Source organism: Dendrobates tinctorius, unplaced genomic scaffold (genome assembly GCF_039654945.1).
Source record: "Dendrobates tinctorius isolate UK_male_01 unplaced genomic scaffold, ASM3965494v1 ptg000161l, whole genome shotgun sequence".
Lineage (NCBI taxonomy): Eukaryota > Metazoa > Chordata > Amphibia > Anura > Dendrobatidae > Dendrobates > Dendrobates tinctorius.
The window spans coordinates 6,886,401-6,902,315 of NW_027361828.1; the positions used below are offsets into that span (position 1 = coordinate 6,886,401).

Below are 15,915 nucleotides of genomic sequence, written 5' to 3' on the forward strand. Positions count from 1 at the left end.
AGTCCTCTTTTAACACCTTTCACAGCAGTTGACGCACCTATACGTCATGGTCTGGAAGGGGTTCCAAACTAATGACGTACAGTTACTAGAGATGAGCGAGCACTAAAATGCTCAGGTGCTCGTTGATCTAACCGATCAATTACTAATACTCGCATGCTTGTTTCGAATAACGAGTATAATGGAAGTCAATGGAAAGATTTTTTCTGTCGACCCTATAAAGAAGTCTGGGGGGGGCAGTAAAAATGTTCAAATGGATGGGACAAATTCTGAATTGTCTGTGGGTGAGCAATATGATACCAATACATTTTTAACACTATTTTGAGGGTTACATACCAACGAAATGTATTCCAGACCACGGAATACTCTATGGGTGAGTAATATGATATTGAAACATTTTGAGCAGGTATTTTTGAGTCTTATATAGCAACTAGCAATATAGCAACTAGCAATGAAATATACCCTAGAAGATGTAATACCCTATGGATGAGCAATATAATTCTGATAAATTTTGAATACTATTTTGAGGGTTATATACGAACTAAATGTACTCTACACCACGGAATAGTCTATGGGTGAGCATTATAATACAGATAAAATTTTGAACCTTTTTTTGAAGGTTATATACCAATGAAATGTACCCAAGAGCACGTAATATACGTACTATATAGCTGAGAAATGTAACTCAGCAAAGTTTTTAGCTGTTTTTTTGAGTGCTATATATCACAAAAATGTACCCCAGAACATGGAATAGTGTATGGGTAAGAAATGTGAACAAACAAGAAAAATTTTCAAACACTTTTTTGTACTGTTAAATACCACCAAACTGTGATAGAAAGCACATAATACTCTATGGATGACTATGGATGAGTCTAATCCTTAAATTTTTTTCTACACTTTTTCTCCACCATAATGCAACAATATCCAAGTTAAACTGTATGAGTCTTTGAAACCATAATAAAATTTTGAATGAAAATATTTTGAAAGTGTAGTTGTAGTTATACAGTCATAAAAGCTTTGCAGGTTTTCTCAACTTCTTTTCTTCAAGAATGCACTGCTTTCAGAGGGTGGTGCATTCCTGAAGATTTACAGTTTGGATCAATAGCATGGTTTCACCGCTGATCCAAACTTACTGTTTTCCTAGATTCCTAGCACGGGTAGCTGTGCCTGTGCAGCAGGGTAGAAGAACAAGGGGAATAGAGCGATTTGGATCCAGTGATGTGGCCAGCTATAATGAGCTGCAAGCAGGTTTTAAAGCACAAAACCTGCTAGTATCACGATCTGCTTACCTAGGTAATCACCACTCTGAGTCTGCAGGGTGTTTGGTATCATAGGCAATGAGCTATTATCAGAATTTAAGCTGTGGCTGATGCCTCGAATTCAGGATGGCCACTCTGATTCTCACCAGTTAGTAAAATGGGGACTCTCGTTAAAATGTAATTTTAATCTGTTTTCTTTTTTTTTTACATTTCTAATGCTAGTTCACAAAGAAACCAGTGATAGCTTTAGTGAGAAACCTACTGACAGCAAGTTTGTGAAAATTATTTTTAAAATGTTATTGAATGCTAATTTATGTAGCACATTTTGGTATCAAATAAACCCCTCAAAATATCTTATCATGAAAAATCTCAGAATCACTGTGATATGTTGAAGCATTCCAGAGCTATTACATCATAAAGTGACACAGGTTGGCATTGTGAAATTTGGCCTGGTCAGGAAGGTGAAAACAGTCTCAGGGGATGAAGGGGTTGAACATTAAAATTATGTGCACACTGAGTCTTATTGTTGACTTGTTGGAGCAGAATTTTTGTGGAGTTATGAGTTTTTGAAGAGGGTCTGAAAAGTTTTTGCATAATGCAAATGCCGGTGTCCCTGCATGGTTCGTTTCCCTCCTCTTGTCAGGGACGCTGACACACTCACTGCCAACGCCGCTTGGCGGAATGTCCCTGTCTTGCCATGGCTCCCTACTCTCAGGGCCTGTGCAAGGCTCGCATGTCTCCAGCCATCGTGCTTAGTGTGTGTGCTCGCTGCTTTTAAAGGGGTAGCGATCACACTCTAGATTAGTCCCCATCCATTAGCTGTGAGGCATCTAGTACTTGAACCCTGAACCCACCTAGTCTTTACCTGAACATATTTTGTATTGCTATAATCATCCTGTCTGAACCTGATCCTGAGTCCTGAACATGAAACTGCCCCGGCGGTACCTGAACCTGAAACCGCTCCAGCAGTACTTGAATCTGTCTGAAAACATTCCAGTGGTACCCAACCTGTAGCGGTGTCCGCCCTATCTAGTGTCTCAGCCAGTACCATGATCCTGTCCCACCAGTGACTGCGAGTTTGTGTTCGTGATTGCGAACCTGACTCTTGAGGTCAGCAGCCACTTTACTGAGGACCTTGGAGTGATACCTAACAGCTACGTGTAGCTTAAGCCTAACTCCATCATCAGGAGCTCTAGAAAAAAACATGTAGTCCCTTAGCCATTTTTCTCCAGGGTAAGCCCGGCCTTTGGTGCAGTGAGTCCACGATCCGCCTGTGTGATATTTTGCTCAATTTTTGCTTCAAAACCTGCAAAAAAAGCTTAGCGTGAACATACCCTTAATAGGGTTTCTCAACTAATTTTCTTCCGGCATGCATTGCTTACAGAGGGTGGTGCACTCATGAAGAATTACAGTTTGAATTGATGGCATGGTTGAACCACTGGTTCAAACTTAGTGTTTCCTAGATTCTTAGGACAGGTAACCTTGCCTGTACAGCATAGTAGAAGAACAGGGGGCATAAACCTATTTGGATCCAGTGATGTGGCCAGCTACAATGAGCTGCCTAAGAAGGCCTTAAAGCATAAAACCTGCTAGTGACACGATCTGCTTACCTAGGTAATTGGCCACTCTGAGCCTGCAGGGTGGTCAGTAACCTAGACAATGAGCTACTATTAGAATTTAAGCAGTTGGTGATGCTTAGAATTCAAGATGGCCACTCTGATTTTCATCATTCTGTGCCATGGGGACTTTCCTTAAAATGTAATTTTAATCTGTTTTCTTTTTTTACATTTCTAATGCTTGGTCACAAAGAAACAACTGCTAGCCCAAGAGAGAAACCTACTCATAGTAAGTTTGTGAAAAATATTTTTAGATGTTATTGTATGCTAATCTAATAGCACATATTGGTCATAAGAGCAACATACAGATAGAATTTTATGGCATCTTTCAGTCATAGTTTCGATGTATCATTTGTACCTTTTTTAATGCAGTGTTTTTTTATTAATTCAATGACAAACACAGGCTGCTTCTCTATTAAGATGTATATTGCTAACTGAGCAAGTATGATTACACACCAAAAGGTGTGTTATGCTTCCCAACGGGCAGTCCTCTTTTAACACCTTTCACAGCAGTTGACACACCTATACGTCATGGTCTGGAAGGGGTTCCCAACTAATAACGTACAGTTATTAGAGATGAGCGAGCACTAAAATGCTCAGGTGCTCGTTGCTCTAACCGATCAATTACTAATACTCGCATGCTTGTTTCGAATAACGAGTATAATGGAAGTCAATGGGAAAGATTTTTCTGTCGACTCTATAAAGAAGTCTGGGGGGGGCAGTAAAAATGCTCAAATACATGGGACAAATGCTGAATTGTCTGTGATACCAATACATTTTTTAACACTATTTTGAGGGTTACATACCAACGAAATGTATTCCAGACCACGGAATACTCTATGGGTGAGTAATATGATATTGATACATTTTGAACAGGTATTTGTGAGTCTTATATAGCAATGAAATGTACCCTAGAAGATGTAATACCCTATGGATGAGCAATATAATTCTGATAAATTTTTAATACTATTTTGAGGGTTATATACGAACTAAATGTACTCTAGACCACGGAATAGTCTATGGGTGAGCATTATAATTTAGATAAAATTTTGAACCTTTTTTTGAAGGTTATATACCAATGAAATGTACCCAAGAGCACGTAATATACGTACTATATAGCTGAGAAATGTAACTCGGCAAAGTTTTTAACTGTTTTATTGAGTGCTATATATCACAAAAATGTACCCCAGAACATGGAATAGTGTATGGGTAAGAAATGTGAACAAACAAGAAAAATTTTCAAACACTTTTTTGTACTGTTAAATACCACCAAATTGTGATAGAAAGCTCATAATTCTCTATGGCTGACTATGGATGAGTCTAATCCTTACATTTTTTTCTACACTTTTTCTCCACCATAATGCAACAATATCCAAGTTTTCCAGTACCAGAAATATCAGGATGTGTGAAAGAGCTCTAAGTACTCGGGTTCTTTGTGTTACTAATGGCTTGCTTGGTAAAGCAATAATACTCTGCAATATTCAGTGCAATATAAAAGCAATTACATGTTAAATTCCTCTAATACAGATCTGGGCAAAGTGCAGCCCGTGGGCCACATCCGGCCCTCTTGCTTTCTCAGTCCGGCCCGCGTATCGAGACAGCCGTGGGGCTGAAAACCTGAGGTCCGTGAACCACTCCGTGCCCGCCCACTCGCTTGCTGGTTCCCGCAGTCAGCATTGGTGGAGGAGTGGCCTTCGGCTACTTCCTCCACCAATCAGCGTGTGAAACAGTTGAAGCGATGACATCATGTCATCGCGTCAGCTGTGTACCGCCGGAGAGTCAGCAGCAGAAGCATGCGCCTGGGAGCGGGACCAAGGTGAGTATGTAGTTTTTTTTTCATTTTTATGAATATGGGGGTGAAAATAGGGATTCTATGTGGGTGAACATAGGGAATCTATGGGGTGAACATGGTGATTTTATGGGGGTGAAGATGGGGATTCTATGGGGGTGAAGATGGGGATTCTATGGGGGTGAACATGGGGATTCCATGGGGTGAACATGGGGATTCTATGGGGGTGAACATGGGGATTCTATGGGGGTGAACATGGGGATTCTATGGGAGTAAACATGGAGATTCTATGGGAGTGAACATGGAGATTCTATGGGGGTGAACATGGGGATTCTATGGGGTGAACATGGGGATTCGATGAGGGTGACAATCAGCACATGGGGAGGCTATGGGGATGTCATGCTGCACCCGGGGAGGCTATGGGGGTGTCATGCTGCACATGGGGAGGCTATGGGGGTATCGTGCTGCACATGGTAAGACTATTGGGGTAGCATGCTGCACATGGGGAGGCTATTGGGTTGACATGCTGTACATGGTGAGGCTATGGGGGTATCATACTACACATGGGGAGGCTATGGGGGTGACATGCTGCACATGAGGAGGCTATGGGAAGGCTGTATACTGTCATGCAATATATGGGGAGGCTGTGTGGGGCTCAATCAGTATATGGGGAGGCTGTGTGGGGCCTCATTCAGTATGTGGAGAGACTGTGGGGCTCATGCTGTATATAAGAAGGCTCTGTGGGGCTCATGCAGTTTATGAGGAGGCTGTGTGGGGCCTCATGTAGTATATGGGAAAACTGGGGCTCATGTACTACATGGGGAAGCTATGTAGGGCTCATGCTGTACATGGCGAGGCTGTGTGGGGCTCATGCTGTACATGGGGAGGCTGTGTGGGGTTCATGCTGTACATGGGGAGGCTGTGCGGGGCTCATGCTGTACATGGGGAGGCTGTGTGGGACTCATTCTGTACATGGGGAGGCTGTATGGGGCTCATCCTGTACATGGGGAGGCTGTGTGGGGCTCATGCCATATAAAGGGAGACTGTGTGGGGCTCATGCCGTATATAGGGAGGCTGTGTGCGGCTCTTGCCACATATGTAGTAGTATGTGTGAGGCTCATGCTGTATATAAGGGGCTGTGGGGAGGTTCAAAGATAAGTAGGGGGGTGTCAGCTTACTTAATTATGCTCAATATTAAGTGATACAATTAATATTCACCTCTCCATTACTAACACCAGGGCTTGATGCCAGCTGTGAATTTTGACCAATCACAGCTGGCCTCATCCCCAATCCCCATTACCTTGATCGCCACTGCACCAGGGCAATTGGGAGAGCTAAGACAAAGCACCAGAATTGGTGCATCTAATGAGATGCGCCACTTCTGGGGCTGCTATGGGCTGGTATTTTTAGGTTGTGAAGGACACAATAACCAGGGGACCTTCCCAGCCTGATAATATCAGCTCACAGCTGTCTGCCTTATCTTTGCTGGCTTCATAAAATTGGGGGATCATTTTTTTTTATTTAGTTAAAGCCTAAAAATCTCAGCAATAAACTCCAATTGAAAGGCACTAGAGGGTGAAAATTTATTTTATGTACAGTGGATATCCATCTATATCTATCAGTATCCTTATATTATATTACTTTTGTAAACTAGCTTTAAGTTACATAGACCATTATCGTATGTAAGAGATGATGATGAAAACGCATTGCATGCAGTTTGCATACGCACATGCTAAGAATGTCATATGGATGCCTGGCGAGAAAAAGAAAAGCACACTCGCATGACAAAAGGCAAACCATACTGATTCCACTTTTCCAACTTTTTGGCATGAACATGGGAGCAATTGTTAATATGCTGATGTGAGCGAACCCTAAAAGTGGTAATCTCATCTAGACCATTCATAACTGAGATGGTGCTACGGTACCTACTTCTTGTATGCAACTGCTAGAATTATGGAACTCCTGAGTTCCCAGTTTAAACATTATTTTTAGTGATTTATTAAGCGTGTAACACCATATTTTTGTTTCTCTTGTTTATCTTTAGCACCAGTTAGGAAAGAAGACACCATAATGATGACAATTGGGGAAAATAGTAAGTTCAAAATTAAGTTAATGGAGAAATTTATCAAGGACTGTATGCCACTTTTATGACATAAAAGCATCATCTTTGATTTTCACTTCTAATGCTTTGTTTTAAAACTGACAAGAAAATTTGGCATGAATTATCACTATGGTTAGGGCCTTCATATAACTACAAACTTACTATCATTCACAACAGATATTGGCATAAATTATAGAGCAAATTCATTCTTGCTCAAGAGTACCATATTTTTCAGACTATTAGCAGCACTTTTTTCCTCCCAAAATGTGGAGGAAAATGGAGGGTGCATCTTATAGTCCGAATGTACCGGCTCGGGCTGTGGTGGGGAGGTGTGAGAGAGGTTTTGGCAGAGCAGCGGGTCACAGAGGAAGGAGCCGGAGGCTCCAGCTAACTCCTGTGCCCGCTGCTAAAGAGAAATGAATATGCACTGCATTCCAAGCCATGAGCGTGGAGGGCAATGAATATTCATTTCTTTCTGGCATCCTGGTATGATTGGGCCCCATCCTTATTCTGGTATGATTAGTCCCATCCTTATCCTGGTATGAGTGGCCCCATTCCATTCCTGGTATGATTGATCCAATCCTTATCCTGGTGTGTTTGGCCCCATCCTGTTCCTGGTATGATTAGTCCTATGTTTATTCTGGTATGATTGGCCCCATCCCATTCCTGGTATGCATGAACTGTCCCGGTGAGTATTCTGGCAGTGGAGCAGAACACTGTGAAGGAGCAGAGGAAGGTAAGAATAATGGTTTGTTTTTTAATCTTTTCTGATGGGGCCATGCATGACAGGACCGGGTGTCACGGTCCTGTTGGGGTTGGCGTGCAGCCACCGCTGAGCAAGGACTCACCCACACTGCAGAGGGGCCCGGGGTCAGACATGGCCGGACAGTTCAGGCAAACAGGACCTGGAGGAGCTGAAGTCAGTGAGCAGTGAAGGACCTACGGTCATGTGACTGCAAGGGGGCGAGGCTTAGCATCCTGCTTCCAGAGATGGCAGGACACTAATACAGGAAAACTCAAAGTCAGACAAAACCGGGTACAAGTACATAGCAATAAAGTACCAGGGATGAGACAGAACAGAGAGTCGGGGCCAGGCAGTGGTCAAAGCCAAACAGACATAGAAGGTACCAAGCAGAATCCAACAAGCAGTATCCAGAGAACAGACCGAGTCGTACACAGAGTATCAGGCAAACAAGAACACAGCACAAACACACTCGGGGGTCAAACACAACTCTGCCAAGGGCGAAAGTGTAACTGACGGGGATGAGAGCTTCCTGAGGCTATAAAAAGCTTTCCCAGACCCAGGGAGAGGCCACAATAATAGGCCCCAGGTGTGCAGGTAAGAGCCTGCACTGGGATCATAGCATTTAACCCCAGAAGTGCCAGTCATCAGCACTGGTTCCAGGCATTAACCCCAAGTGTGCGAGACCAACCCCGCACTGAGATCATGACAGTACCCCCTCTCAATGGGGGGCCTCTGGACCCTCAGGCTTGCCCAGGTACTTAGCATGGAAAGCCCGCACCAGGCGATCCGCATGCATCAACCGGGCCGGCACCCAGGACCTGTCTTCTGGTCCATACCCCTTCCAATGAAACCAGGTACTGCACCGACCGCCGTACCAACCTGGAATCTACAATATGACCAACCTCGTACTCCACCTGCCCCTCGACCAAAACAGGAGGAGCAGCGGACTCGGAGTCTCCCCGGACTGTTTCAAAAGGTTTCAGTAGAGATTTATGGAAGACGTTAGGGATCTTGAAAGAAGGTGGAAGGCACAGCCTATACGCCACTGGATTGATTTTTTCCACAATCTTGTATGGGCCAATGAATTTGGGCCCCAACTTGGCTGAAGGAACCTTCAACTTAATGTTTCGCGTGGAGAGCCAAACCTTCCCTCCAACCTGAAACGTGGGACCTGGTGTTCGTTTCCTGTCCGCAAAAAACTTATACCTGCCCTGAGACCTAGATATATTCTGCTGGACTTCCGCCCACGTATTCTTTAATCGCTGAACAGAGCCCTCAGTCCCGGGACACCCTGAGTCCAGACGAGAAAACTCACCAAAATGAGGACTGAACCCATAATTGATCAAGAAAGGAGTCATACCCGTGGATTGACTCACCCGACTATTGAAGGCAAATTCAGCCAACTGCAGTGCATCGCACCAGTCATTCTGTCTAGCAGAAGTTAGACACCTGAGGATCTGTTCCAGGGACTGATTAGTGCGTTCCGTCTGACCATTGCTCTCAGGATGGTATGCAGACAAAAAGGACAGAGACATCCCTAATTTTTTGCAGAAAGCACACCAATACTTAGCCACAAACTGCACACCACAATCAGACACCACATTCAGGGTATCCCATGCAACCGGATCACATGCTGCACAAACAATTTGGATAAAGTATCAGCTGACGGTAGTGCGGACAGTGGTACAAAATGAGCCTGCTTAGAAAATCTGTCCACCACTACCCATACCACCGTATTACCCTTAGATGGAGGGAGATTGGTCACAAAATCCATGGACAAGTGAGTCCATGGTCTTTCGGGCACTGCCAAGGGCATCAGCTCCCCTGCCGGCCAGCTATGAGAGCTTTTAGAACGAGCTCAGACCCCACAACCAGAAATGAATTTTTTATTGTCCGAACTAAGGGTAGTCCACCAAAAGATCCTAGCCACCGCCAGACGCGTGGCTGATATACCAGGGTGAGCACTCAGCTTGGATTTATGGAACTCCTGCAAGAGTTTCAGGCGAAGTTGCTCTGGGACAAACAACTTACCCCCGGCTTGGCCGATGGAACCAGCGACTGGGCCCCCTGAATCTCCTGCTCCAATTCAGATGAGACCCCCTGCTAACACAGCCCCAGCGTGAAGAATGGAGGACGGTGGCTCAGGGAGAGACACCGGCTGAAAACTGCGAGATAAGGCATCAGCCTTAACATTCTTAGACCCTGGACGAAATGTAATAGTAAACTGAAAACGGGAAAAAAAAAGTGACCAACGGGCCTGTCTGGGCATTAGTCTTTTAGCAGACTGAATGTATGACAAATTTTTGTGATCGCTGATCACAGTAACCGGGTTACTGGCCCCCCTCCAAAAAGTGCCTCCATTCTTCAAATGCCAATTTGACCGCAAGAAGTTCTCTATTGCCCGTGTCGTAATTTCTTTCCGCAGCAGAGACCTTTATGGAAAAGAAAGCATGTGGCCTGAGGTTGGTTAGGGTGGCAGGCCCTTGGGACAACACCTCACCCACCCCTACTCGGAGGCATCCACTTCCACATTGAATGGTTTGGATGGATCTGGCTGTACTAAAACGGGAGCAGACATAAAGCATCTTTTCAGGGTCGCAAAGGCCTCTTTTGCGAGCGAGGACCAATTTGTCACATCCGCACCTTTACATGTAAGATCTGTGAGTGGTTTAACCACCTGAGAAAACCCCCGAATAAATTTGCGGTAATAATTGGCGAATCCCAAGAAGCGCTGAAGACCCTTTAGATCTCGGGGTTGAACCCAATCCGCAACGGCCTGCACCTTCTTGGGGTCCATGCGAAAACACTCACAGGACACAATCCCAAAAAAGACAATTCTTGAACAAAAAACACACAATTCTCCAATCTGGCATACAGATGATTTTCCCTCAGTCATTGGAGAACAGTTCGTACATGATTCAGATGAGACTGACTGTCGGGAGAGTATATCAGAATATCGTCTAAGTAAATGACAACAAAACAACCTTTGAGATCCGAGAATACCACGTTGATGAAATTCTGAAATATGGCGGGGGCATTGGTAAGACCAAACGGCATGACTAAATTTTCAAACAGTCCCTCGGTCGTGAGGAACGCGGTTTTCCATTCATCCCCCTCCCGGACCCTTATCAAATTATATGCCCCCCAAAGATGCAGTTTGGAGAACCATTTTGCCCCTGAAAGTTGGCTACACAAATCGGGAATCAACGGAAGGGGGTACGTATTCCGTACCATAATCTTATTGAGCTCACGAAAATCGAGGCAGGGACGTAAACCGCCATCTTTTTTTCTTTACAAAAAAACCCCCTGTCGCCACAGGTGAGACTGAGGGATGTATGTGTCCTTTGCGAAGACTCTCAGCAATGTAATCTTTCATGGCCAAGCGCTCAGGGCCAGATAAATTAAACAGGCGGGCTTTAGGCAATTTAGCCCCCGGGACTAACTCGATAGCGCAGTCAAAGGGTCTATGTGGCGGCAACGTCTCGGCCTCACTTTCCGAGAATATATCTTTGAATTCTTTCAGGTACTCCGAAATACCTTCCAGCTCGACAGATGACACAGATACAGATTTAACAGGTTCAACCAGTAGTACACATTTATCACATAACATCGAATCATTAAACCCCCATTGAACAATCTCCCCCGTTTTCCAGTTAATAACTGGGTTATGGCGTTGTAACCCTGCAGGGCATGCCCAATACCAATCCTGCTGGTAGATTGCCCAGAACCAAACAACTTAAGTTTTCCACGTGGGTCGTGCCCACTCTGAAAGCAAGTCAGACATAAAGAGAATTCCCTCTTTAGTGAGGGGGAGGAGTCAATGGCCACCACCTTGATCGGAACCTTGAGTCTAACTGTCCCTATCTTACAGCGTGTGACCAATTGTGAGTCAATAAGATTGATGGATGATCCGCAGTCCACGAAGGCTGTAGAGGGAAAAAAACAACCATCCACTAAGGCTGAGTTCACACGTGGCGTTTTTTTGCGTTTCCGTGGCGGTTTTAACAGGCGATTTTGCCGCAAAAACGCGAAAAATAAGCATCCCATGCATTCCTATGGGATTCCGCAGCATGCTCATTAATTTGCATAATCGCGGTGATTCCGCCCACATAGGAATGCATTGTTCCGCTTACTTCCCACATGTGGCTGTGCACACCATGCGGAAAGTAAGCAGAACATTTGCGGATGGTACCCACGGTCCGGAGGAGAGGAGACTGTCCTCCGGGCTTTGGGTACCATATCCCTGTAAAAAATAGAATTTAAAAATAAAAAATATTGTTATTCTCACCCTCCGACGTCCCACGCAGTCTTCCCGCTTCTCTTCACGCTCTCGTTCCCAGTAGTCCTTTGCGAAAATGCCCGCGATGGCGTCCGTTCTCGCGGGATCACGAAGTCTCGCGGTCATTCGCGCGACGTCATCGCGAATTACCGCGAGACGTCGCGATCCCGCGAGAACGGACGTCATCGCGGGCATTTTCGCAAAGGATTACTGGGAACGGCTGCGCGGGACGTCGGAAGGTAAGAATAACACCATTTTTTTTTTTTTTTTTTACATTCTATCTTTTACTACTGATGCTGCATAGGCGGCCTCAGTAGTAAAAAGTTGGTCACACTTGTCAAACACTATGTTTGACGAGTGTGACCAACCTGTCAATCAGTTCTCCAAGCGATGCTACAGATCGCTTGGAAAACGCTAGCATTTTGCAAGCTAAATACGCTTGCAGAATGCTAGTTTTTCCGCGGGAAAATCGCGGGAATTTAAAATGCGATTTTCCCGCGGACTGGAATTCCGGAATTCTCGCGGTAATTTCCGCAAGAGTTCCGGTACGTGTGCACTTTGCCTAACAGTTCCACATGAAGCAACACCTTAGAAAACGAGGAAAAGGGTACCTGAGGGTCTGAGTAGTCTCCCCGCTGACTACCCAGACCTAGTCGTTTCCTGCGAATTGAGTCGAGGATGGACAATCAGGACACTCCCTTTTCCAATGTCCCGTTTTACCGCAGTAGAAGCATAACTGCTTTAATCTCCGGCGTTGTCTCTCCTTTTCCTTCAGGGAGAGAGCCCCTACGTCCATGGGCACAGAAACAGTCTCTTTTCCACTAGGGAACAATGGAGTTTCCACCTGCATCACCCCCCTGGCCCGCAACCTGCGGTCCATTTGGATGACCAGGGTCATGGCATCCTCGAGTGAATTAGGTGGGGGATGTAGTGCCAAGGCATCCTGCAACCGCTCGGACAAGCCTCTGCGAAAGAGTCATCGGAGTGCGTCATCGTCCCAAGAGACCTCTGCAGCCCAGCGGCGGAATTCAGTACAAAACCACTCAGCCGAGTGTTTCCCCTGACAGACACTCGTCACCATGTCCTCTGCCAATCGCACTCGGTCCGGCTCATCATATATGTGCCCGAGGGCCTCAAAAAATGCATTCCCAGACACTCTCTCTGGGTCAGTGGGAGGAAGGGAGAAAGCCCAAGCTTGTGGGGACCCTTTTAATAAAGACATAATGACCCCTACCTTTTGACTTTCTTCCCCAGAGGAACGTGGCCTCAAACTAAAGAAGAGTTTGCACCCCTCCATGAAGACCCTGAACTCCTTTTTGTTCCCAGAAAAGAAGCCAGGCAGTTTAACAGGTGGTTCTGGAGACACCAAAACAACGTCACTCACCCCAGCCCCCAGAGACCCAGCAGCTAAAGCCCCCCGCACCGTCTCAGTAACCTTCTGCTGAGAATGAGCAAGAGCTTGCTGCTCCAGAGATAAACCCTGAAGCATCTGTTCAGCCAGAGATTGTATGGGATCCATAGTTCTCTGCAGAGAAAAAAAAACTTAATGGTCAGTTATAACCAGTTATCACGGTCCTGTTGGGGTCGGCGTGCAGCCACCGCTGAGCAAGGACTCACCCACACTGCAGAGGGGCCCGGGGTTAGACACGGCCGGACAGTTCAGGCAAACAGGAGCTGGAGGAGCTGAAGTCAGTGAGCAGTGAACGACCTATGGTCATGTGACTGCAAGGGGGCGGGGCTAGCGTCCTGCTACCAGAGATGGCAGGACACTGATACAGGAATACTCAAAGTCAGACAAAACCGGGTCATACACAGAGATAGCAATAAAGTACCAGGGATGAGACAGAACAGAGAGTTGGGGCCAGACAGTGGTCAAAGCCAAACAGACATAGAAGGTACCAAGCAGAATCCAACAAGCAGTATCCAGAGAACAGACTGAGTCGTACACAGAGTATCAGGCAAACAAGAACACAGCACAAACACACTCAGGGGTCAAACACAACTCTGCCAAGGGCGAAAGTATAACTGACGGGGATGGGAGCTTCCTGAGGCTATAAGAAGCTTTCCCCGACCCTGGGAGAGGCCACAATAATAGGCCCCAGGTGTGCAGGTAAGAGCCTGCACTGGGATCATAGCATTTAACCCCAGAAGTGCCAGTCATCAGCACTGGTTCCAGACATTAACCCCAAGTGTGCGAGACCAACTCCGCACTGAAATCATGACACCGGGATGGGGCCGATCATACCAGGATAGGGATAAGATCGATAATACCAGGAACTGGATGGGGTCACTCATACCAGGAACTGGATAGGACCAATCATAATAGGCTAAGGATGGGACCAATCATACCAGGTTAAGGATGGGGCAAAGCATACCAGGATAAGGATGGGGCCAATCATACCAGGATAAGGATAGGGCCAATCATACCAGGATAAGGATGGGGCCATGCGTACCAGGATAAGGATAGGGCCATGCATACCAGGACTGGGATGGGGCCAATCATACTAGGATAAGGATGGGATTATGCATACTAGGATAAGGATGGGGCCATGCATACTAGGACTGGGATGGGGCTAATCATACCAGGATAAGGATGGGGTCATGCATACCAGGACTGGGATGGAGCCAATCATACCAGGTTAAGGATGGGGCCATGCATACTTGGATGAGATGGGAACCCTGCATACCAGTTTAAGGATGAGGGCGATCATTCCTGCCAGGATAAAGATGAGGGAGCCATGCATACTAGGCTAGAGATGAGGAGGCATGCATACCAGGATGGAGATGAGGGCCCTGCATATCAGGATAGGGATAAGGGGGCCATGCATACCAGGATAAGGATGAGGAGACATGCATACCAGGATAGGGATGAGGGGCCATGCGTATAAGGATGGGGATGAGGGACCATATTTACCAGGATAGGGAAAACTAAGTACAGAATTGACCACTAGAGATGAGCGACTTTGCCTTTTTTTGGGTCGAGTTGGGTTTCATGAAACAAAGCAGAGACAGAGACACTTTTGCGTACTATGAGGAACCCTGTGCCAGTGCCGTCGCCCATGAGTATGCCCCCCCCACCTGCTCAAGGAACCTGCACTTTCATCTGCACCTTCCTCTTTGTCACCGTGTAAGGTGGTATAGTATGTGGGAAGGGGAACCTGAGTTTCATCAGGGTCAGATTCTGGCTGTGTAGAGTGCAAGGGGAATGTAATGGTCTGGGTCAATTTACCAGCAGAATCATCTAGCAGTGGCTGGGCATCAGTGCACTTGTGGCGCCCCCAGGAGTACGGTCGCCACAGTGGCATTACCTTCCTCCTAAGGAGTGTGATGTCATGCTTGGGAGCAACGAAGGATCTCTCTAGCAGTTAAACCAACACACAACACAGTTCCTACTCCTGGCCAGCAGGGAGAGCTCTGAACCTGACTGCTGAGGAGCTGCTCTCTGTGGTCGGGAGGAGGGAAGCCTGTGAAGGGAAGGGGAAGAGTGTGGACGTGAGAAGGGGAGCTGGAGGATGAGCAGAGTTAAGGCTCACTCCTAGCTGGAGCGCATGGTCCGGATTCTGGTCTCCGAGTTTGTAGGGACACTGACGGTCCTGCAACAGAAACCGGAGGAAGTAGCAGCTGTAAATGCTCTGTTCCCAACTAAGGCTCGGAGGCCCCAGCAGCGATGTGTGTGAGCCAGAAGGAAAAGGCTACGGCTGCCTGACATGCGAGAAAGTTCCAAAAGAGAGTCAACAGGGGGAACTACAGTGAACTCAGTACTGCGAGTACCTCAGATAAGCGCTAGAACGGAGGCCACACTACCTATCTGCAGAGAGAGAATTCCTAATTTGCTTCCAGGATGACCAACTCCTTCTCCATCTGTACTCTGGGCCCTGGACGGCACTTACCAAGTACAGGTAAAGGAACTGCACGACTGTGTCTGTCACCTTTCTCCTGCGCCTGGCGCACTGCTCTGCTACATCCTGCACTGCACACCATCTACCAACTCTTTCATCTGCCCTGCGACTATGGCCCTACCTGTGCAGGGCTTCTACATCTTAGCTGCACCACAACATCCGTCCCAGAGAAGTGACACTGCAGCGCTGGTCCATCTGATCAGAAACCACAGGTGGCGTCACGTATCATT

At 46.4% G+C, this 15,915-nt stretch overlaps 1 protein-coding gene across 3 annotated transcripts in view; it reads left to right on the forward strand.

The window, feature by feature from the left end:
* Positions 1-15,915, forward strand: part of LOC141052533 (uncharacterized) — a 169,753-nt gene that overhangs the window by 88,120 nt on the left and 65,718 nt on the right. For all 3 annotated transcript variants that reach the window (XM_073549787.1, XM_073549786.1, XM_073549788.1), the window contains 2 exons: positions 3,066-3,101; positions 6,706-6,753. In XM_073549787.1, coding sequence (XP_073405888.1) covers positions 3,066-3,101; positions 6,706-6,753 — 84 coding nt within the window. The remainder of the gene's footprint in view (positions 1-3,065; positions 3,102-6,705; positions 6,754-15,915) is intronic.